This window comes from Cricetulus griseus, chromosome 2 (genome assembly GCF_003668045.3).
Source record: "Cricetulus griseus strain 17A/GY chromosome 2, alternate assembly CriGri-PICRH-1.0, whole genome shotgun sequence".
In the NCBI taxonomy this organism is placed as follows: Eukaryota; Metazoa; Chordata; class Mammalia; order Rodentia; family Cricetidae; genus Cricetulus; species Cricetulus griseus.
The window spans coordinates 21,239,063-21,262,814 of record NC_048595.1 but is presented as its reverse complement, the minus strand read 5'-3'; the positions used below and the strand labels follow the sequence as shown (position 1 = coordinate 21,262,814).

The 23,752-nt window shown below is 39.6% G+C and overlaps 1 protein-coding gene across 20 annotated transcripts in view; it reads right to left on the bottom strand.

Annotated features, from left to right (window-relative positions):
* Epb41 (erythrocyte membrane protein band 4.1) overlaps positions 1 to 23,752 on the bottom strand; it is a 134,670-nt gene that overhangs the window by 61,246 nt on the left and 49,672 nt on the right. For all 20 annotated transcript variants that reach the window (XM_027399475.2, XM_027399474.2, XM_035439560.1 and 17 more), the window contains exons 3-7: positions 22,874 to 23,083; positions 21,272 to 21,376; positions 16,972 to 17,014; positions 8,333 to 8,408; positions 6,618 to 6,836 (exon numbers count right to left, since the gene is read on the bottom strand). In XM_027399475.2, coding sequence (XP_027255276.1) covers positions 6,618 to 6,836; positions 8,333 to 8,408; positions 16,972 to 17,014; positions 21,272 to 21,376; positions 22,874 to 23,083 — 653 coding nt within the window. The remainder of the gene's footprint in view (positions 1 to 6,617; positions 6,837 to 8,332; positions 8,409 to 16,971; positions 17,015 to 21,271; positions 21,377 to 22,873; positions 23,084 to 23,752) is intronic.

Here is a 23,752-nt window from a genome sequence, read left to right as displayed (position 1 = left end):
TTTCCTCTAAGACTGCCCGGAGCCATGGAAGCAGCAGGGGTCTCTACTTAACCAGGAAAGGTCTCTACCAAACCCATCTGCCTTTACCCTCATTAAAAAGAACAAAGGATTTCTTGAAACAATAACCACCAAAAGGAGAGAAAAAAAAATTACCTCACCTTTCCTGTATAAATATTTCACAAGCTCTTAAGCATCACACCCAAATTTATTAATTGAAAGTGTAAACAAGGGGGGTGGGAACTATATGTAAGTTATTCAAAACATCTCAGGCAACTTTTATAATTGCATACATAATTAATATATATAATCCATATAATCGATATGCTCTTCTACTTAAGGTTGGTCTCAGATATTTTATGTTTTTGTTGTTCCTTTTATGATGTGTTAATAATAGAACCCAGATCATGTCACCAGCAAGTCAGAATCCAGTAAAAAGCAGCAGGCTCACGCCACATCTTATGGACTTAGTCATGTCTACACTCCTTCAGTCCCCTCTATAAAGTAAGTATTATAATGTCTATTTGTACGTCATAGAGATAAACAATGATTTTTTTTCCGGTCTTCAATAAATACATGAAATGTGATTATCAAGATCAAATTAGATTATGTTTGTAAAACTGCTTTGTAAACTACAAATGTTCATTACTACTGAAACTTTAGTTTTCTAATAGTTCAGTAGTCCATCTACATACAGATCATAAAATAAAATTACAAAAAATAATTTGTAGCCAGGCATGGTGGCACACAACTGTAATTCCAGTACTTGGGAGATGGGGGTAGAAAGATAAGATGTTAGCACAGGTTACATGAGTCCCTGTCTCAACCCCTACCCTCACTCCACGCCCCCAAAAAAATTTTTTTTAAGAGGAAATAACCAGGGATGGTAGCATATATCTTTAATCCTAGCACTTGTTAAACAGAGGCAGGTGGATCTCTTGTGAACTCAAGATTAGCTTGGCTTACAAAATGAGTTCCAGGCCAAGCCACATGGTGAGACTATGGTGATACCTGTTAAGAAATAAAGCTTGCCTGAAGATCAGAAGGTGGAACTAGCCACTAGTTAACCATAGTGATCTGGAGGTCTGTACAGACAGACAGGAAGTGATACAGCTGGGCAGAAAACAGAACATAAAGCAGGAAGAGACAGGAGTCAGCCCCTTTTCAGTCTTAGGATTTCATAACTCTAGTGACTGGCTGCTCTGCTTCTCTGATCTTTCAGCTTTCACCCCCTAAGATCTGACTCTGGGTTTTTACTATTATGATCAATTAGAACTGGAGCCGGGTGGTGGTGGTGCACACCTTTAGTCCCAGCACTTGGGAGGCAGAGGCAGGAGGATCTCTGTGAGTTCGAGACCAGCCTGGTCTACAAGAGCTAGTTCCAGGACAGCCTCCAAAGCCACAGGGTTAAATCACTTAAATTCATGCACAAATTTTAAAACAAAGGCTGGGCATTGGTGGCACACACCTTCAATCCCAGCACTTGAGAGGCACAGGAAGTTGGATCTCTGTGAGTTCGAGGCCAGCCTGGTCTACAGATTGAGTTTCAGGACAGCCTCCAAAGCTACACAGAAAACCCTGTGCCATAACAAACAAACAAATTAACAAACAAACAAACAAAAACTCCACACACAACAAAAGCCTTCCTCCAGATCTAGAGCTGGGGAGATGGTTCATCTCTTGTTGTGCAAGCACAAGGACTTGAGCTCAAATTCCCTGTACCACCAATAGAAAAAGCCAAGCAGTGTGTGCCTGTAATCCTAGTGCTGAAGAGGCAGAGGCAGGAGGACCCCAGTCTTCCTGGCCAGTTAGTACCAACTAGTGAGCTCCAGATTCAGTGAGGCATCCTGACTCAAAACATAAGGCTGATAGGAGCTGGAGAACTGGTGCAGAGATGTCTCCATGGTTAAAAGTGTTCACTGTGAAAGCAGAAGGACCAGAGTTCAGATCCCAGCACCCAGGTGAATAAGGGCAAGATGTCATTCCACCCACACCTATAACCTCGGCTGAGCAGGACAGAGGCAGGAGGACTGTTGAGGCTTGCTGGATGCTAGCCTAGTTAAAAAGATAATGAGCTCCCGGTTAAGTGAGAGACCATACCTCAAAGGCACAAATTAGAAGACAATGAAGAAGGGCACCTGATGCCTCCTCTGATCTCTGCTCACAGAGGTGCCCATGCATACATACACACACACCTCACACACACCACACACATGCATGCACACACACACCACACACAAAAACATCTCACACACAGGTACCCATGCATACACACACACACACACACACACACACACACACACACACACACACACACACACACACACAAACATTTTACACACAGTAAGGTGAAGAGCAATAGAGATGGCATCAATGTTACTCTCCAGCCTTCAAACATGCTTGCACAGGAACATGTTATCTGCATACATTACACACACTCTCACACACACACACACTTGAATTTTTCCCCCTACTTTCATTTTTCAACTCTAAAGGACATCAACTTGAATATACATATTCAAGCTAGGTAAGTGTGACTCAACACTTATGAGAAGGAGGTAAGTAGACATCTTAAAACCTTCATCTTGAAACAATACTTAAAGTTTGGTTGATGCTTTTTATGTTACTTTTAGATCTTTGAAACAGTTATGGCTCTTTTTTTTTCATTTTCTTTTTTTTTTCAAAGACAGGGTCTCTCACTATGTAACTCTGGCTGTCCTGGAACTCACTACATAGACCTCCCAACTGCTGGGATTAAAGGAGTGTGCCAATACTCCCAGCTAACAATTATGATTCTTGTTTGGTTTTGGTTTTCAAAACAGGGTTTCTCTGTGTAGCCCTGGCTGTCCTAGAAGTCGCTCTATAGATCAGGCTGACCTTGAACTCACAGAGATCCACCAGCCTCATTTAATCCAGAATGTACCACCACTGCCTGGTTCAATTATGATTTTTTTAAAAAATTTATTTATTATGCATACAGTATTCTGTCTGCATGTATGCCTGCAGTCCAGAAAAGGGCACCAGATCTCATTATAGGTGGTTGTGAACCACTACGGGTTGCTGGAAATTGAACTCAGGTCCTCTGGAAGAGCAGCCAGTGCTCTTAACCTCTGAGCCATCTCTCCAGCTCCCTCAACTATGACTCTTAAGTCATATGTAATGCAAATGATTTTCTCCTAAGCCATGGCACATTGCCAATCTAGTGGTCCCAATATTCCTGAATACTTCTGTATGTACTTCCTACAAATAAGGACAGCCTTCCACACAGTGTCAAAACCTAGAAATTAACACTGACACATAACGCCATATAATCCTTAAACCCCATTCATCAAGCTCAGCCAGTTGTTAGAGAATGATCCAGATGTAGATCGTGTGTCTCCAGTCTCATCTGTGCAGGTCTGACTCTTGCGCTCCAGGCAAGAGCTTCACAATGGGCTGTATCCCCAGCCCCGGGCCACGAGTCTTTAACAGGAAGGTCCCAGAAGTGGAGCTCTGCCTGCACTGCATCCTTTCAAGTGTTCATAATTTCAATTTGTCCCTTCAAAGACGATGTCCACTCTAACACTGATGTATGCCAAGTTTCTCTAAAATTCTTCCTTATCTCTTTGTAGCTATTAAGTATTTTATGGGGATTCTTTTCTAATTTTCTGGGTATCTTCCGTCAGACTGTTTATTTATGTGTATCATCATGGTCGCACAGATCAAGGCGGGGCTTTGGCACTCCCATGCTCAGCAAGGGCTGCTCCACTACATCTCTAATCCAGACTCTCATTTTACTCAATGCGATATAATCACCTATTTTGCATATCTATTTCCCTGCTTAAACTGCCTGAGATTTAGTCAGTGGGAGCTTCTACAAGGACAATCCTCCTGCAACAGCAATTTGAGTCCTTCTAAACATTTCTTATCTTTTTGAGCACCTCTTCCCAGCTCAGTGTATAATTAAAGTATACCAGTATTTATATAGGTACCTATTTACATGTCTATCACCACCTGTCACTATACTGAAGCCGCGAATGTGCACTGAAACCTCTAGTTTTTAATGCAACACCACCAGGTTCATTTCTCCCTCTCCATACAGATCAGAGAGTGGTGGTACACACTTTTAATCCCAGGACTCAGGATAAAGAGGTAGAGAGATCTCTGTTAGTTCCAGGCCACACTAACTACACAAAATTGATCCAGTCCTAAAACAAAAAGCTCATACAAAGATGATTTCAGCACTTGGGATCCCATGCCTTTAATACCAAGACTTATGAGAGGTATATTTAAGATAGGAACAGGGTCTCAGAGCTGGCATTCATTCTCCAGCCACACTGCAGATAGGAAGACATTGAAGTCTCCAGCCATGTTGAGGAGAGCATAGCAGTTTGACTGAACCTGAGGAGCAGTGAAGTCGGGAGCAGTGTGAGGATAGCCCCTTTGGTCTGAGCTGAGGTAGAGGTAAGAGCTAGGAATGGCTGCTTTGCTTTTCTGATCTGCAGCTTGAAGCTTGAACCCCAGTATCAGTCACTGGGTCTTTTAGTTTTTGTGCTACAATTTTAAGTCTTTTTTGATACTATAGTCAAATGTGAGAGCAGTTTCTTATGTGTGTTCATGTGAGTGCATGGGGTGTGTGCATGCATATATGAGAGTGAGCATGTGCATGTATGTGCAGGTCAGAGGTCACCCTTCAGTGTCTTTCCTCAGGTGCTTTTCACCTTGTCTTTTGAAATAGGTCTCTTCACTGACCTCACCAATTATGCTACACTGGTTGGCCAATGAGGCCCCAAAATCCATCTGTCTCCACCCTTCCAGAGCTGGGATTATTAGCATGTGATGTGAGCTTGAACTCACATCTTCATCCTTGCAAGGCAAGCACATTACCAACTGAGCTGTCTTCCCAGTCTAAAAGCAGTTTCTTAAAGAGTAGTGAAATGTAAAATCTGAAAACAAATCAATGAAATTTTTGTGTTGTTAAAATTCATTACATGTTTGAGATTTCACTGGTCTACCTTGTATTTTCAGTGGATCTTTTTACTCATGCATTATTCTATTTATTTATTTGTTTGTTTCTTTAGGTTTTTTAAAGACTGTTTCTTTGTGTAGCCCTGGCTGGCCTGGAACTCACCAAGATCTGCCTGCAAACATAAAATAAACAAATCTTAAAAAAGTTTAAAAATAAATTCTGGCAGTTCTCTTTTGACACACTGTGCTCCCATAAGAGTTGGGTGACACAGGAGATGACTGCTACACAGGTTATAAACTTTAAATCCTTATTATGGATCTGGGTAGTGTGGGTAAACGCACTTGTCACCAAGCCTGACAACCTGAGTTTGAGTTCTGGAACCCACATGATGGAAGGAGATCTGACTCTTGCAAGCTATCATCTGATTTCCATACATGCACTAGGGCATACACACGTGTGACACATATACACATGTGTACACACATGTAATCAATTAATGAAAATTATTATGGTTTTCACAACTGAGGTGTCTGAACCTTGGGGGCAATAAGACAGTCAGAAGCAGGCCATATTGAAACAAAGGTCTCTCATTTGAAGCTTCACAGTCCATTAGAACAACCTCAAAGAGAACAGGAAGACAGCTCAATAGCTAGACAGAATACTTGTGGCTACCTATCACAGCAAGCTCCTGAGACCATGCTTTGGATTTCTCTTGAACAAAGGGATGTTTTAAATCTTTGTAACACAGTGCATTGTCACACAATTCAGAATGCTATGCCAATGTGATGTAAATCAATGCCAGGATCAGACTAAAGCAGCATGTGTAATTTAGCTATAGTTAGTCATTCAAATAAAAAATGGGTATGTAGAGGGGGGGCTCATTTTAGTATTAGATAACCATTATTGGATTTTTATTTCCTTTTCCAAACTTAGTCATTGCCTCGTTTCTTCTAAAGTAATAATCTCAATTAGACACTCAGGAACCAGAGAAATTTTAAGTACATCATTGAAGTTCACAGGGCCAGGACAAAACATTAGCAAGATCTCAACCTGCCTCAAACCAAGGATAAGCCTTGCTCTTAATCATGGTGTGCTACCTCCCAATGTTACTAATTATATTCACTAAAAGCAGTAAAGTCAGTGAACTTGATGAAGACTCAACTTTACAAAATACTTTCAAGAGTAGACAACCCTCTGAATACACCCATGTGCACAGAACCAGTCAGAAGTTCTGGCTCTAAGGATCTTAAAGCATCTAATATAGTATATATTTAAACCTGAAACAAAAAGGTTTAAGCAAAAATAGTGATAGATACCATTTATTGGGTACCTACTAAATGCAAGGCCTTGTGCTAAGTGGTTCCCCACACATAGCATCTCATTTACTCTTCACCCTACAATGCCCATTACTCTGATAACCAAAACAAAATCAATAAGCCTAGAAACAGAATTTTTTTTCAATAAACTTGGAGACAAAACCAGAAACAAATAAAAAAAAAAATTCCATTAACCTGATAAGAAAACCAGTCAGAGGGCTTGAATGACTTTCCCAATACAATAAAGGGAAATGAACTTAAGGTGACTCTCCCTATGGTAAACAATGAATCAGTAACAAGCCAAGGGTTTAAATCCATGGCCAAGATAAGTGCAGAACATCTGGAGACATGCTCACCTGTATGATTTATGCAATTCCATGACCTTCTCTTCAAGTTCCTTGGTCTGATTTGGAGCCAGTTTAAAATCACTGACATAATCCACGCCATGCAGTTCTGGGTCATAGTCTCCCAGTTCAGACTGGATGGTGTAAGAGCCGAGTAGGGCTAAGGTTGCAAAGGAACAGGGTAGCCGTCCAGCAACGATGTCCTGCCGAAGCTGAAGACATAAATAGTATCTACACCCAAAAAAGAAAAGGCGTGAATGTCAGTAACAACAAAAGAACACAATACAGACAGATGGAAAGGAAGAAGGGTAAAAGAAAGAAGAGAAACAAAGAGGCTAAGGAAACGGACATTATAATTGTTCAGTATAGGACAGTGGGCACACAGCTAGTCATTGTAAAATTGTTTCTCCCTCTTATTTGAAATATTTTCATAAAACAAAAGTACTATAACTATGTTGAACAGAAGGAAGTTTAGAAAAAGAGGAAAAGCAGGAAACATTTGAAGGAGATAAGGAAACTAGTATTTTATTGAGTACACACTCTTAAGTATTATGCACATACATGCATACCATGAAAAATGAAATAAATAGTTTTCTCAAGGAGAGAGATGGCATCCTGAGAATGATTTTATGCAAAGTAACCTTAGAAAATGTTACAGGCTTTTCACAGCACTTTGTCAGATTTTAGGAGTTTATGTTAGTCCCTCATTTACATTTTCCTATATTTTTATTTTGTATATGGGTGTTCCGCCTGCACATATATTTGTACACCATGTGGGTGCTGGGAATTGAACCTGGGTCATTAGGAAGAGCGACCAGTGCTTTTAACCACTGAGCCATTGTTCCAGTCCCTCCCTCATTTTAGACAGATGAAAACTGAATCCTAGAGATTATAAATTCCTCAGAAATCAGATCATTAATAACAAAATCAGACTTAGGAAGTGGTTTCTTGGCAACCCAGCAATTCAATTTAACAAATATTGCCAAGCATCTACTTGAAGAGGGCTCCTTGATGCTATCATAGGCGTGAAAGCTCACAGCAGTACTATTTACCATACAGTAGTTTTCCATTTAGTTTTTGTTCATCTGTGATAAAAATCAAATAAAAATAATTTTCTTAAAAATTCAGTAGGTTGTTTTTATGTAACATTTGTGCTACAAATTAAATGGGCTCAAAAGATGGGTCAGTTAATGCAGACAGCTTAAAAGAGAGATAAAGAAATAATTATCAGGTTGGAGAGATGGCTCAGAGGTTAAGAGCACCGACTGCTCTTCCAGAGGTCCTGAGTTCAATTCCCAGCAACCACATGGTGGCTCACAACCATCCGTTATGAGATCTGGTGCCTTCTTCTGGTGTGCAGATACACATGGAAGCAGAATGTTGTATACATAATAAATAAAATCTTTAATAAAAAAAAAGAAATAATTATCATGTGATTTTGCTGTTTTCAGCCCTCTGGGGAACGCAGTAGGACAGTTAGGTCTTGCCAGGAGGGCGTGGTTTAAGAGAGGTCCCCACCAACCATGTATTGTAACATGGTAAGCAGACTGGCTCCTGCCAGGTTCCAGCCTTTTAGATTCAGTATCTGTAAGCATGCTTTGAAGGCATCAGAAACTCTGTACTTTAGACTAGCCATTTAATGTTGCTCTCCTTTTCTGAGTGGAGAAATTCCCAGAGCTAATGACAAGAATTGTGGTTCTGTATTTATGTGCTGATTAAGTATTTACCTTGTTATGTCTTCAGTTAACTGTGCTGGGTCAGGTGGATAAAACTTCACATTAAATGTAAAATTCCAAGGAACACCTATAAAAATAAAGACAGGAATTTTGTTTTTATGTCTAAATTTCTAATTGAAAATATTTTTTTCCTTAAATCTTCCAACATTTTTCATGTTTTGTATTTAAAAATATTATTACCTTGGCTTAGATCCCACCTAGGAAAACAAGAAGAACTTGTTTATTTTTTAACCTTAGCACAGTCTTCATCATAGTGAATTAGAACCACACAGGCAAAATTGTATGAAGAAACAATCCTGCAGGTCAACTTGTTTTAGAAATGTAATTTATATTCTGCTAGGAGCCATCAGAAGTCAATGGCTGCTCTTTTCCAATTTTGAAGATATTTATTTATGATATGTAAACATCTGAAATAAAAGTTCATGTGCACATATATACACACAATTCAATGGATGTAAAAGAAACAAAAATTTATGATAAAATAAGTTCAGAAAAAATAATATTTGAAGAATCTGGTAAAGGCCACCTAGGAATTCTTACAGCGTTCTTTTTTTTTAAAATTTCATAAGTCTGAAATTATTCTTAAATTTTTTATTAATAATTTAAAAGATTTACTTCTGTGTATATTCTCTATATATGAATGTGTGTATGTATGTGTGTGTGTGCATACACGTGTGCAGCTGCTCACAGAGGCCAGAAGTTGTTATTGGATCCCCTGGAGCTGAAATTATAGGTGATTGTGAGTTGCCAAACTTACTTCCTCTGGAAGAGCAGGGAATGACCTCAACTGCTAAGCATCTCTCCAGCTCCTTTTTTTTTTTTTTTTTTTTTTTTTTTAAGTTTTTCGAGACAAGGTCTCTCTTGTGTATCCCTGGCTGTCCTAGAACTCACTCTGTAAACCAGACTGGCCTCGAACTCAGAGACCCACCTGCCTCTGCCTCCTGAGTGCTGGGACTAAAGGCATGGACCACCACCTCCCAGCTTAATTAATAATTTTTTAAAAAATGACTTTCTGGCCGGGAGGTGGTGGTGCACACCTTTAATCCCAGAACTTGGGAGGCAGAGGCAGGCGGATCTCTGTGATTTCGAGACCAGCTTGGTCTACAGAGCGAATACCAGGATAGGCTCCAATGCCACAGAGAAACCCTGTCTCGAAAAACAACAAACAAACAAACAAACAAAAAGACTTTCTGGGGATGAATTGCTACACAACTACAAGTTCAAATCTGCATAACCCACTAAAATCTGGACATGGTTGCATATGCCTGTAACCCTAGCACTGTTTGAGGGGCCGGTGGAGAAATCACTGGAGCTTGCTGATCACCAGCTGAATTACAGCTTCAGTGAAGAGACCCTGTTTCATCCGAATAAGGTGAAGAGTGACAGAACAAGACGTCCAACATTTTCCTCCAGCCAGCAACCCCCACAACACACAGGCGCCATGAAATTCACATACACGCTCCTATACACACACACACACACACACACACACACACACACACACACACACGAGTGGATTCTAAAGTGGCTTTTTTCTGAGACCACAGGTAAGAATATAAGTGGTTGCAACCAATGAAAAGAAGATGCTGTGTAGAATCTTGCAAAGGAGAAAAGAAACAACTCACATTCTACTTTCAGATATTCTATTAAACCCTATTTCCAGGCCTACATCCTAAGTCAGGGTTGTTTTGCTTTTTTTTTTTTTTTTTTTAGTACACTTTAAAAAAATGGTTATGATCCATTGTAAACCATTTTGGTGGAGGAAATATCAGCATTAAAAATATGAAACAGATATAAAAGAAACATCAAGGTGTCACTCACAGAGGCTGGAGAGATGGCTGAGCAGTTAAGAACACTGATTGCTCTTCCAGAGGTCCTGAGTTTAATTCCCAGAAACCACATGGTGGCTCACAACTATCTACAATGAAATCTGGTGCCCTTTTCTGGCCTGCAGGCATACATGCAGACAGAACACTATACATAATAAATCTTAAAGCCAGATGGTACACATCTTTAACTCCAGCACTCAGGAGGCAGAGACAGGTGGATCTCTGTGAGTTTGAGGGCAGCCTTGTCTACAGAGCGAGTTCCAGGTCAGCTAGGGCTGTTACACAGAGAAACCCTATCTCAAAAAAAAAAAAAAAAAAAAAGATGTATGTCACAGTAAGAGTTAGAAATTGTTTGGTGAAATTTCTTTCTGATCAATATAAGTTTCAAAAATGATGTTGAGTAAGAAAAGTCACTTAATTTATATGCCATTCAAAAGGTTTCAATGTAGTTATATTTTTCAACAATAAAACCCAGAAGTAATTAAAAACACTCCCCAAAATTAAATGGAATAATTATCACAAAGTTCAAGAAAGTGGTGACCTTTGGGAAAAAGTTGGAGGAGGGCACATGGGCTAAAGGGTTTTTTAAAAATATAATTTGGGTAAATTATATATAATTTTCAGCATACAGAGAAGGCATAAGCATATCTTGTCTTGTGGACTATCACTGGTTCAAACTTTCTAAAAATCCTGAAATTGTGTTAAAATTTTTGATAATTTTTAAATAACTGGCTGCTTTGTAATTTTTTTTTAAAAAAAATTATGTGCATTGGTGTTTGTCTTGCATGTATGTCTGTGTGAGCAAGTCGGATTCCCTGGAACTCTCAATTTCAGATGGTTGTGAGTTGCCATGGGGGTGCTGGGAATTGAACCCGAGTCCTCTGGAAGAGCAACCAATGCGGTTAACTGCTGAGTCCTATTAATAAAATTTTAAAGAGTTATTTGTTTCTGTGTGTGTCATGCCGTGTGTGTATGTGTGCATGCTACATATGTGCTGCTGCTAACAGAGGCCAGGAGAGGTTGCTGGATACACTGGAGCTGGAATTGCAGGCAGTTAAGAACTGCCTGACATGGATGAGAGTGGCTAGCCTGACTCAGCAAGAGAGGCCTCATCCAGAACCAAGAAAATAAAGAGTCTTAAAGTTAAGCTGGCAGGAGATAAACTTTAGATAAAAAAAAGATAGATAAACTCAGAAGAAGATACAAAAGGAAATTTCACAAGAAAGGATAAAGCACTAGGGTATGTTGTCCACAGGGATGACTATAAGTACAAAAACAAAAACTGGAAGGAGTGCCCCCAAACTGACAACAGACCTCTATGGATAGGAAGAGATGTGACTGAAAAGAAAGCCAAAGAGCTCAAACTTCTCTCTCCTGGTCCAAAAAAAATGCTAACACACATTCATTCTGGTTGGATGGGAGACATGGGTTTTGTTACACAGCCTCCATACTTCGTTGAATTTCTATTGCAATTTAATTTTTTGGCTTTTTGCTTCAGTGTATTGGATTAAGATCTCTTTATTTCAGAAGATAGCAGGGTGAAACACAGGCCAGAGCTAGGTTATAGAACCCAGCCAGCGCGGCCAGAACAAAAGGGGCCCGCGTCCCCATGTGCAGCCCCTTAAGAAGCTCCCTTACGTCATCCCGGCTTTCCTTCACCACGCCCTTATGGGCGAGTCCCCGGGTCCACCTGGTACCTGCCCCAGGACTATTGGGCGGGGCTAGGGTGACTCCCTACAATTCCCCTTTTAGTCTAAGAGAGGATTAAAACTTAATAGTGTAAAATATCCAAAACTAACAATCATAAGGGTGGAATACAAGAAGATACAATAATCTGCTATGATACATCCTATGTCTATACTAGCTAAGTCTTAAAGTCATGTGGAAAAAGTGTATAACTTGAATACCTTCTTCTAATCCCAACTCTAAACAATAAGAAGGTCATTCTTAACTAGGCTTACACTACCCTAATACAATAATGGGGAACGGGGGCGTAGCATCTTCTAGGTTACTTCCTGCTGAAATGGGACGATGATGGTCATGTGTTTTTTCTTTTCTCTTTTGTGGCTTTTGCTAGGTAAATGTTCTATCACTATGCTATATGACCAGTCCTAAACTTTACCCTACTTTGAAGAATCTGGGTTGGAGAGATAGCTCAGTTGTTAAAGCACTTGCCTTTTAAGCATGAAAACCTCAATTTGGTTCCAAGAACTCACAGTAAAGAAAAAAGACTGGATGTAGTGACACACTTTTGTGATTCTAGTGCTGGGGAGGTGGAGACAACAGGTCCCTGGAGCTCACTGGCCAGCAAGCCTAGCATACTTGGTGAGCTTCAGGAATTTCAAATAACAAGGTAGACAGAACCCAAGGCACAGGATCCAGGGATGAACCCTGTCCTCCATACACACAACCACTTACACACACACACACACACACACACACACACACACACACACACACCAAAAAAATTATCTATAGACACTTAGCAAATGCAGAGATATATTCACAAATGCAAACATGAATGTAATAGGAAACTAATGAGAGTAACCCAAAACACACAGAAATACGATTACTTATATATAGTGCATGTAATCATTTAAAAAAAACAATGAGATATAGATAGATGGAAAAATAGATAGACAGACATCTATGCATATACACACATACATAGGCAGGCAAAAGATACCAATACTCTGTTATATAAAAAAGATGAGGCTCATATTTAAATGGACACAACCATGGGTATATGTTTATATACACTCAGACTTGTCTAGAAGGAAGACAAGAAATTAGTTACCATGGTTGCCTCCAGAAAAAGAAACTGCATGACTAAGACAGGGTAGGAAGATTCACCTTGTGCTATTTTCGTTTGCACCTTTAATTTTATACTGTATACCTGTAACATTTATTTTTTAAATTGGATTTTAAAACCATTACAGCATAATTGCTTTGGTTTATTTGTTTTGAGAGAGGATCTCAAGTAGCTGAAATTCTGGTTGCGTGGCTTCAGACATGTGCATCTCTCCTGGGTACATTCTGAAAAATTGATATATGCCTAGAAATATCTTACAGATTATACCAGTTTAACTGATTAGATCTAATGATGTCTTAATTTTTTCATGGGGGCTACAAAGATGCTTGCCACACAAGACTGGTGACTGGAATTAAATCCCTCGAACCCATGTATAGGTGGAAGGAGAGACTGACTCAGAAAGCTGTTCTTTGACCTCTGCTTATATGTACACGTGCACATGAGCGCACACGTATACTCACAATAAAACTTTCAAGTAAATAACATTGCCGTGACTATATGCTAATTATATGATGAAAAGGTTAAAAAGGAAAATGCCTTTCTAACATGTGACGATAACTTTTGGCTTCCTGATATTATATGTTTGATTTACTAGTAGAGTTTTTATGGACTTTCCCGAATGCTGTAGGAAGGTTTTCATCATTATTTTAATAGGGTATGTAGATTTATAGCTTGTTTAGGCTATCTATTGAGACCTGTCTCAAAATAGCAATAACAAAAATAGCATGTTACGTGAACCCACAAGAGTCTCAAGAATTTATTTAGGTATAAAATGGGGATAAACACTCACTGATACACACCAGATTAGACACAGCTGTAATCCAGTTGCTGTGTCCTGCCATTCTGCCCAGGGAAGATGGGGACCAAGCACTCCTTGCTCTGGCCCCAACTGCCTGAGAACGAGAGTGAGAGAGTGTGTGGCTCTCTCCTTCAGCTTTTGAGCAGTCATATACACAGACCAGACCACACCCTAGGGCTTGCTGCCCCAATAGTCATTGGCTAAATAGATTAAAATCCCACAACATTCCCCTTATTTTCTAAATAAGAAGGTTCTAATACCAACATAAAACTATCTAAAATAAGAAAAACTATCAAGTATTGTGCAGAAGAAAGAAAAGAAAAGAAGATGAAACTATAATCAACAAGAACTACATCAAGCAAGAAACATGCTAAATGTCCAGGCCATGGGTAATTGGCAAATTACAAAGATTATTGCAATAGTTGCCCTATCCTGGAGAGTCTAAGTCTTGTACCTAACATGCCCTACCTAAGATATGAGAGGATTTTAACTGTAACTATCCTTCAGGGTTCCTGCTTCGCAAAGAAACTGCCAGACATTCTGCAAGAAATAGAGTAAAGTGACTGATGAACTTTGTCAAAATAGGAGAGACAGTCTTTCAAATCTCCTGCTTCATTGAAAAGTCTGCCAGATACTATGGAGCTGTAGGCTGAAGATGGATGCCCCAACATCACAGAACAACTTTAGGTGACTATCCAGGCAGCCAGATGTCTCCATCATTTCTAGTGAAAGATTCAGGCATTATGCTGGCCTGCCTCTGTTACCTGGCGGAATCCACTCAGGCAGTACCCTGGTCAGCCCAGGGTTCCATAGGAACTAAGTCTGCACACAGGTGCAGTGGACCCCTTTAAAAGACAGACCCCTGCCCACTTACGCTCTCTTCTCTCTATTCTCTGCTCTTCTCTTTTCTTCTCCCACCTAGGCTCTCTCTGCCTCTCTATGGCAACTGGCCATGGTGGTCAGCCATTAACCCTGTTCCTTTTCTCTCCTAGTCTCTCTACTGTGCCAGGCCTATAATAAACTGGTTAATATGTCTAATATGTCTAATAGTCTTATGTCCCATCTTGCACCTCTTCTTTTATTTCTAATTTAAGCAAAAGAATAACATCTAGAGTTTTGGAAGTTGCTTACAGTGAACTTCTTGTTTACTCAGGTAAGATTATATCCTTCTGGGTCTTTGATGGAGTTTAAGACTAGATAGCTATAATAGTTTTCCTTAGTTATGATAAAAGATAAATTAGATATAAAACTTTATATTCACAAAGATAGGATAGATAATAGAGCCTTTTCTTTAATTTGTCAAATACAAATAGACTAAATATTATAACTGTAATTCTTGCTTGATAACCATTTTTGTTATATGTAATTTTACTATGTTAAAGTGAAGACCTTCCTTTTTGATTAGACAGAAATGGGGAAATGATGTGGGATGTCTTTCTGTACATTGTGAATATATGTTGTTCTCACTGGATAATAATAAAAGCTATTTGACCAATAGCCACGCAGGATAGGGTTAGGCAGAACAATCAAACTGAGGACTCAAATGAGGAGGGGTTGAGAAGATACCAGCATCTGCCCATGGAGCAACATGCCTGAGCACCACCAGAAAGCCAAGGGCCACATGGCAATACACAGATTAATAAAAATGGGTTAATTTAAATAAAAGACCTAGCTAGAAATAAGTCTGAGCCATAGGCCAAATATTTATAATTAATATTAAGTCTCAGAGTGGTTATTTGGGAACTGGTGGAGAGACCCCCAATTACAATAGTAATTATAAAATAATAAATTTCAAGCTTTTATCAGTGAAGAACAAATGCAGAAAGTTGCCAGTCCAAAAAAAAAGTTTTGCTCCTCTAATTTAAGAATGCTAAAACAAAAACAAAATGAAATAAAAGAATGCTAAAACAGTCAAGTACAAGGTCTAGAGAAAAACATTTCATGATAACAAAAATGTTTCAGAAACAAGCGAACAGTTCTGGTTGGGTGACAAAATCTGCTCATCAGGATGAGCAATAACCACTGTATTTTCTGGAAGTTTCTTCAAAAATAAATGAAGCTAAAGTGATAGCTAGCTGGCCTTAATCAAGACAAGCCAACAGGTCTGGGGCTCTGAAATATTCATCTGTACATTTTTCACCCCAGAACAGTAGTCTGAGCAGGACATGCAACAGTAAGATGCTCAAGCTAGGAGGGAAGCCCCATTGCCTGATGGTCAGTGGCAAACATGTCTTCCTTCATTTTCCTTCCTTAAATTTGCAAAAGCATGACAAGTACAACCTTCCTGTCTCAGGGCATGTGCTCTAGGGCCATCCGTGGGTGCCCAAAATCTTGAATAGTATTGAACCCACCTTTTTCACCTAAAGTACATATCTGGTAACTTAGGCCTAATCAAATGGCCAACATCACTTTAACTTCGAGGCCATTATTAAATAAAGAAAAGTTTACTTAACATACGCCTGTGATAGTCTATCTGATAACCTCCGAGCTGCTAAGCAACTAGCAAGCTTGCAGCATATACAATGTGGGCATGCTACACAAAAGATGACTCATGGCCTAGACATGATGGTACAGGGCCACACAAGGTTTCACTACCACCCAGAAAAGCACACATCCAGAGATTTCCATTTATGATGACCAGTTACAGAAACTGCAAAAAAGAAAAGCTACCGTACAGAGGGGAAAACACGGAGAGAGCTAGAACACAGGAAAATGGGCATAGTTCATGTATAATAAGGCCCTGAGTTCAATCCCTAACATCAAACAGAAAGAAAAAGGAAAAACAAAAGGACAAAAAGAATACAATAGTCTAGAACACTAAAACGACCAAGATCCAACAGCAAACTCCTCCTAGTGGCTGGCACAGTCTCTTTCTCTGCCATTTTGGGAACTGCCATTTTCATTATTTTCCAACTTCTGTTACTTTCACCTAGCCCTACTTGTCCAACTTTGCCTAGTTGGTTTTTGTTTTGTCTTTTAGGGTCAAAATCTGACCTACATCTCAATAGTGTCAACCTCTACTATGTTTTTCTGCTATGGAATTGGCCCTTCCATGGAAAAGCTTTATCTCCATTTCAAAGCAGTCTGGCACAGTCAGGCCTCTCAAGAGACCAACTCACAGCCAGTGATGGCTGGAGGTCCTCTGGCCCAACTGAAAAAGAGAGAACTACAAAGGGTTGTATCCACTTACCTCGAACCTGTTTTTTTATTTCTTTGGCAGAGTCCAGCCATGTCTGTAAAAAGAAGAAAAGGCATTCACCCGCAGCTCCGGAACACATGGACAATTCAGCACTGGAGGCAGCTCCCTGGCCACCTTGGGAAAATGCCTCCTACATTTCCCCTGGAAGCCTTGGCACTAATTTAAAAAGCATAGTGGTTTCTCAGCAGCGAAAACGAACCAGAGGTTGGTTTGAATCCATGCTCCAATATGTCCTGGCTGAGTATCTAGAGTCTCTCTGTACCTAAGTTCCCTTAACTCTAAAATGTGAATTTTGTCATAGCATCCATCTTACAGACCTGCTTGTATATGTAAGCCTGCTTTGTAAAAGCTGCAAATGTGAAATAAGCACATGCTATTTATAGTGTTAGGGAAAGATTGGTAAAAATCTAGAAAAACGAGTAAGCGACATCAACCAAATCTTATTTTCTCCTCTAACCTTTGGTCTTGTTCAAATTTTCTATGTCAGCAGCACACCCTCTGGTGCACAGTTCATTGCCCAGTTAATGTTTACTGAAATGAATATATCTTGCCCATTCTAATCTCTGTCCCTTCTATGTTCTTCCACCCCACTTAAGAATGTATATGACATCACTACAGCAGGCCTCTTCAACCTGCAATGTCCCCTGCAACATACTGGAACTTTAAAAAAAAAAGTTTCACTATTAACAGTACTTCGTAGGACTCTATAAGAGATGTTTAAAGACAGAAACTGCTCAATTTCTAGTATTATTTAGAATACCTTTTTCTTTTTTCTTTTCTTTCTTTCTTTTCTTTTCTTTTAAGATAGGGTCTCATTATGTAGCTCTAGATGGTCTGGAACTCAATGTGTAGACCAGGCTAGCTTTGAACTCACAGAACTCTATCTTCCAAGGGCTGGGATTAAGGTATGTACCACCACATCCAGCTTATTTACATTAGATTTTAAACTATTAAACTATTTAAAATTATAAGATACATACACATTTTGGATGAAACTTGGTGATAGCATATATGCTTGCATGTGCATGGTTCCCAGGTTTAGTCCCCAACAGGCAAGGCAAACACGTAAGAATTATAACATTAACACAATTCCAGATGCCCTATTCTTTTCTAACTAACCCTTTTCTTTCCCTCATTCAAAAGACTTAAAGACTTAAAATTCAACTTTGGTAGTTTCCAGGTGGGGAGTATATCCCTTCCTCACCTCTTACCAACACAGACGGAGCACAGAATGACCAAATATATGCCCTACCAAATGAACGGGCTTGACATTACACTTTTACAACTTGGTTATATACTACTTTGGCAGTTATAGACAGTCACCACCAAAGACTATCTACATAAGAGTGAGGATTTCCTTTTATATTCCCCCACAATTAACATGAATGACTAAGGAATATTTGTTAATAAATACCATTTAATATGATGCTATTCTACAGTATAAAAATGAATTACATATTTGACTAGAGGTAGCTCAACAGGTAAAATGCATGTCATGTAAGCATGAGGACCTGAGTTTGATTCCCAGAATCCAGATAAAAAAATGTTGGGCTAGCCGGGCGTTGGTGGTGCATGCCTTTAATCCCAGCACTCAGAAGGCAGAGGCAGGTGGATCTCTGTAAGTTTGAAGCCAGCCCTGAGTTCCAAGACAGGCTCCAAAGCAATACAGAGAAACCCTGTCTTAGAAAAAAACAAAAACAAAAACAAAAACAAAAACAAAAACAAAAAATAGTTGGGCTTGGTTGTGCATGCTTACAATCCCAGCACTTGAAGTGTGGAGACAAGAAGATCCCTGGAGCTTACAGGTCAGTTATTTTATACAAACCAGTAGGTTCCAAGACTATTGAGAATCCCTGCCTCAAAAATAAAATAAAACACAAAAGAAGAAGACACCCAGTGTCAACTTCCTGGCCTCTATACACATGCATGCATGTGTGTGTGTGTGGTCGAGCATCAGAGCGCGCGCGCGCACACACACACACACACACACACACACACACACACACACACACACAAAGTGCATACTTGTTTGAACCCTGTCATATAGTAAGTATCTGAATGTTTCCCTTTGCCTCTCATTTGGTACAAAGGCAAGGGAATTTAGACACCAATGCTAAGTCTGGTGGGATCTCTGAAAACCCTCAGCTTATATGCAATCCAAAATGCTTTACGTTGGAGAAGGTATCTGCTCCCACAACAGAAAGCACCATATTCTCCACTGTTTTAAGAGACTTCCCAGCTCTTCCTTCCAGAGATCTCACGAGCAATTCTAAGACTGAGGCCAAAATCCCCATCAAGCTGACACTGAAAGGCAAATCCAGATTTGTGTCAATCACGTGGGAGCTTCAAAGTCTAAGCTACCTTGCAGAACTGATGTGAGTTGGCTCAATAGGAAAAGCACCACCACCAAGCCCGAGTCCAATCCCTAATCTCTTGTGGTAGAAGGAGAAAACCAATTCACAAAAGTTATCCTCTGACCTTCATACATGTACTAACCCTAACTCCAAGCCCTGCCCCCCAAATGAATTAATGCAATTCATAATTGTTTGAAAAAGATCAAAAGCTGAGGTTAAAAACAGATCAAAAGCAAAACCAAGACCTTCTAGTGATAATAAAATCAGTATCTAGACTTCCATGCTCAATTTAAAATATTTAATTCTTGGGCTAGAGAGATGGCTCAATGGTTAAGAGCACTTCCAGAGGGCCCAGGTTCAATTCCCAGTACCCATGTGGCAGCTCACAACTATCTGTAACTCCAGTTCAATGGCTTCTGACACCCTCACACTGACATACACGTAGGTAAAGCACCAATGCACATAAAATAAAACTACATTTAAAAAGAATCCAATTTTTGGTATTTTATTTAGCCAACAAATGTATGAGAAATGATTCTATGTGGATTGCATTGCCATTATTTTTTTTTAAGATTTGTTTATTGATTATATAATACAGTATTCTGCCTGCATGCCAGAAGAGGGCTCCAGATCTCATTACAGATGGTTGGAAGCCACCATGTGGTTGCAGGGAACTGAACTCAGGACCTCTAGAAGAGCAGCCAGTGCTCTTAACCTCTGAGTCATCTCTCCAGCCCCCATTGGCATTATTAAAAAGACTAAAAATAACACTAAAGGAGCAGTCACTAATGAGAGAGCTGATTGGGGAACAACAATTTGCTGGCCCTGGACTATGGCAGTGCTATGCTGAAGCTCATAGAATCTCAGCACATGGATCCAAAGGAACTTTAGGAAATAAGGGAATCTCTTGAAATATGAATCAGCCAGACAAAGAAGAATTAAAAGTAACTAGATGGGCACAAAAGTACAAAAGAGTTGCTATGTGTAGTTCAGCATAACCTGAGCACACAGGTATGAAGAAGAGGTAAAACTGAGAAGGACAGTAAGGGTCCAGACATGGAGACAGGACTCTGCTAAGAAACCTGGGCTTCATCAAGCTCAAGGCAAGCAGAAGCCACTGAAGGGTTTAAAATAAAGGAATGACATTAATTATAAGGAGTATGACTAGACACAGACTGTAATTGAGAACAAATACGGTGGTTTAGTAAAGGATAAGGTTGTTGTTTTGTTTAAGACAGTATTTCTCTGTGTAGTCCTGGCTGTCCTGAAACTCATTTTGCAGACCAGGCTGGCCTCGAATTCACTGAGATCCACCAGTCTCTGCCTCCCAAGTGCTGGGATTAAAGGAGTGCACCACCACTACCTGGCAGATTCAGGTGTCTTTCCACAATTCATTAGCTGTACAACCTTGATATGGGATAATCTTGCTCAACTTCAATTATTTTAACATTAAAATTGTAGGAATAAACATAGTAGGTATCTTCTCTTGGTAATGAGGAAAAGCACATTAGTAATGCTCTCTCTTAAAAAAAAAAAAGTAAATTCTAGAGGAAAATCTGAGAGACTACATTCACCAGTGTCTTAGAAAGGTAGGTACAAACATTGTTACCAAGATGAGAACAGGCAGGTACAAACAAGGTTACTAACATGGGACCGAGTAGGTACCAACATAGTAGTAGCATGAGACCAGCCAGGCAGGCACAAACACTGTTACCAGCATGAGACCAGGCAGGCACAAACATTGTTACCAGCATGAGACCAGGCAGGCACAAACACTGTTACCAGCATGAGACCAGGCAGGCACAAACACTGTTACCAGCATGAGACCAGGCAGGCACAAACACTGTTACCAGCATGAGACCAGGCAGGCACAAACATTGTTACCAGCATGAGAACTGAAATTGCTCACTACTTACTTGCCTGGTCTCCTTCCTTACCTTAGAGGTTGCACTATCCCAAACAGCTAAACCAAAGTAGTCTTCTTCCAACAGATTGAGGTGCTCACAAACTCGCTTAAGCAAATCCTGTCCCTTAGCATGTTTCTGTGAAGATATACAAACACTAGTTAAGGGTTCTTCTTATTATTGTATTCATCAGCTAATTTTTCAAAAAATCTTCTTTTCCAATTTCCTTTTTTTTTATCTTTGGTAATTAATACACTCTCACTACACAGTCTAAATAGAACATGATTTATAAAACCCTTCTCTTCCTCAATGTCAGCTTATAAATGCAACACATTATGGCACTTTGGACATAGCCACACTGCTAAGTAAAATCCCACATCCCTATTTTCTCCACCTTCATCCAAAAAAAAATCACACCCCCAAACCAGGGTCTCATTATGTGATCCTCCTGCCTTATATTGTTTCTTTCTTTCTTCCTTTCTCTCTCTCTCTCTTTCTGTCTTTCTTTTTTTTAGACAGTGTGAGTAGTGCATTAGCTGTCCGGGAACTCACTCTGTAGACCAAGCTGTCCTGGAACTCAGAGATCTGCCTGGTTCTGCGTTAGATTCTTAAGCGCTAACACTACAGGCATGCACTGCCACACCCAACTAAGCACCTCCATTCATTTGTTCTCCCTCCCTCTCCGCCCCCCTAATTTTTTTTTTATGCAGTATTTCCTGAACCATGTTATGGGCCACTACCAGTTACCATGATCAACTAAATTACTAACTCAACCTATCAAAACAGATGATAATTTGTGGCTGTGGAAATCATTTTCAAAATAAGTATCAACAAGAACAAGCTATACCTGAACTCCCTACAACCTTTCTGAGAAATAGGAAACAGACAGCCTATTGACACTAGCTGTTACAACGGCTATTCAGTAGTGCTACAAATCATTTTCTTTACAAAGTCAAACCACTTCTAAAGCTGTGAGCTTAAACTCTTGCTTATAAGGAAGTATGCCCTAATTTACAGACTGTTATTTAAAGTTAAAACAGCAACCTGGCTCCTCTATTTCCCAGCTAATCAACTGAGTCATTCAATTAATAATGGCTTCTCAACTGTAAAGAATTTTTATACCCATTTACTAAAAAACAGAAACATGTTAATGCCTTCTGAGAAATATATACAAATACACTTCAAAAACTACAAATCTTTTTTTTCCCCCAGTTCTAGATACTGAACCCAGACCCTTTTGTGTGTTAGGACTGAATTGCAGGTGCTTTTTTACCGAGACATCTAGTAAATTCTTTTCAAACATAATCAAAGGGATAGCTGGAAATAGTATCAGAAATCCAGCCTATCTTAGGAAATCTGGTCATAAAGAGGATATATATATATATATATATATATAATATATATATATATATATATTTGTTCTATTATAAAAGTAACCATGCACTTAAGTCTCAAGATCTCAACAGATTAAGGGACGAAGAAATAAGACTCACAATTTTCCCAACACTTCATTTCCAGAAAGCCACCATTAATATTTCCGTCCACAGAATGGTCCTCAGGGTGGGTCTTGTCTTTAGCAGCCCCACATCGCACACGAATCGATTATAGCTCTGACTCTGGATTAAATGCACTCACCTCCACCACACATTCATAAATTGTGTCATCCAACAAGGAGACCTTGCAGTGCATGTCTCTGTGTCTCCTGATGGGCTTCTGCGAAGCCTCAGGCTCTCTCTCCGCCTTTGACTCGGGGTCCTCCTTCACTCCTGCCCTGGAGCACTCTTCAATCCCTTCCCCTTCCTTCGTTTCAGACTCCGGATCCTCTCTGTGTTCTTCCTGAGCTGGCTGCACATCCAGGACTCCAAGTTAGTGAAAAGAAATTCACAAAATGGGCTACACATACTCCTACCTGAAGTAAGTAGTACCCCCACCAATAAAAACATGAACAGAAAGAAACTATTAAAACAAAAATAAGTTGAGCCATATTAACAAAATCATATTTTTTCTAACATGTATTATGGTTTCCCCAAAGATGTTCAGACTTGACTATTCTTAATTTTTTCAGGTAGAATCCTACCTAATTGGTGAGTTACTGTGGGACACCAATCTACTGCTCTCAGCATTATATAATATATTCTTCCTGACTGTAACATTATATAATATATAAGTTCATCAAATTTTTGTTGCCTCTATCCCATGATCTTCCGCTTTAGAAAGGTAGCCTTGTGAACTGTGAATAAAATTATTTGTCCCAGGCATTAAATTTTATAAACAGCTAAAAGAAGTTATTGATACCTTGTAGTTCTACATATCTGCATTAAGCAAATGAAGGTACCAGGCTAAAAACTGTGGCCGGGCCCCAACTCTCTCTACTTTCCTACATCCAAACAAGGATGATGAAGGAAGAGGAAGACTGAAGATGGCCTCCTCCAGCAATTGTTACATCATCCCAATGTTACACAAGAAAATCAGAATATTTTGGCACACATTTTCTTACTGATTTTTTAAGACAGC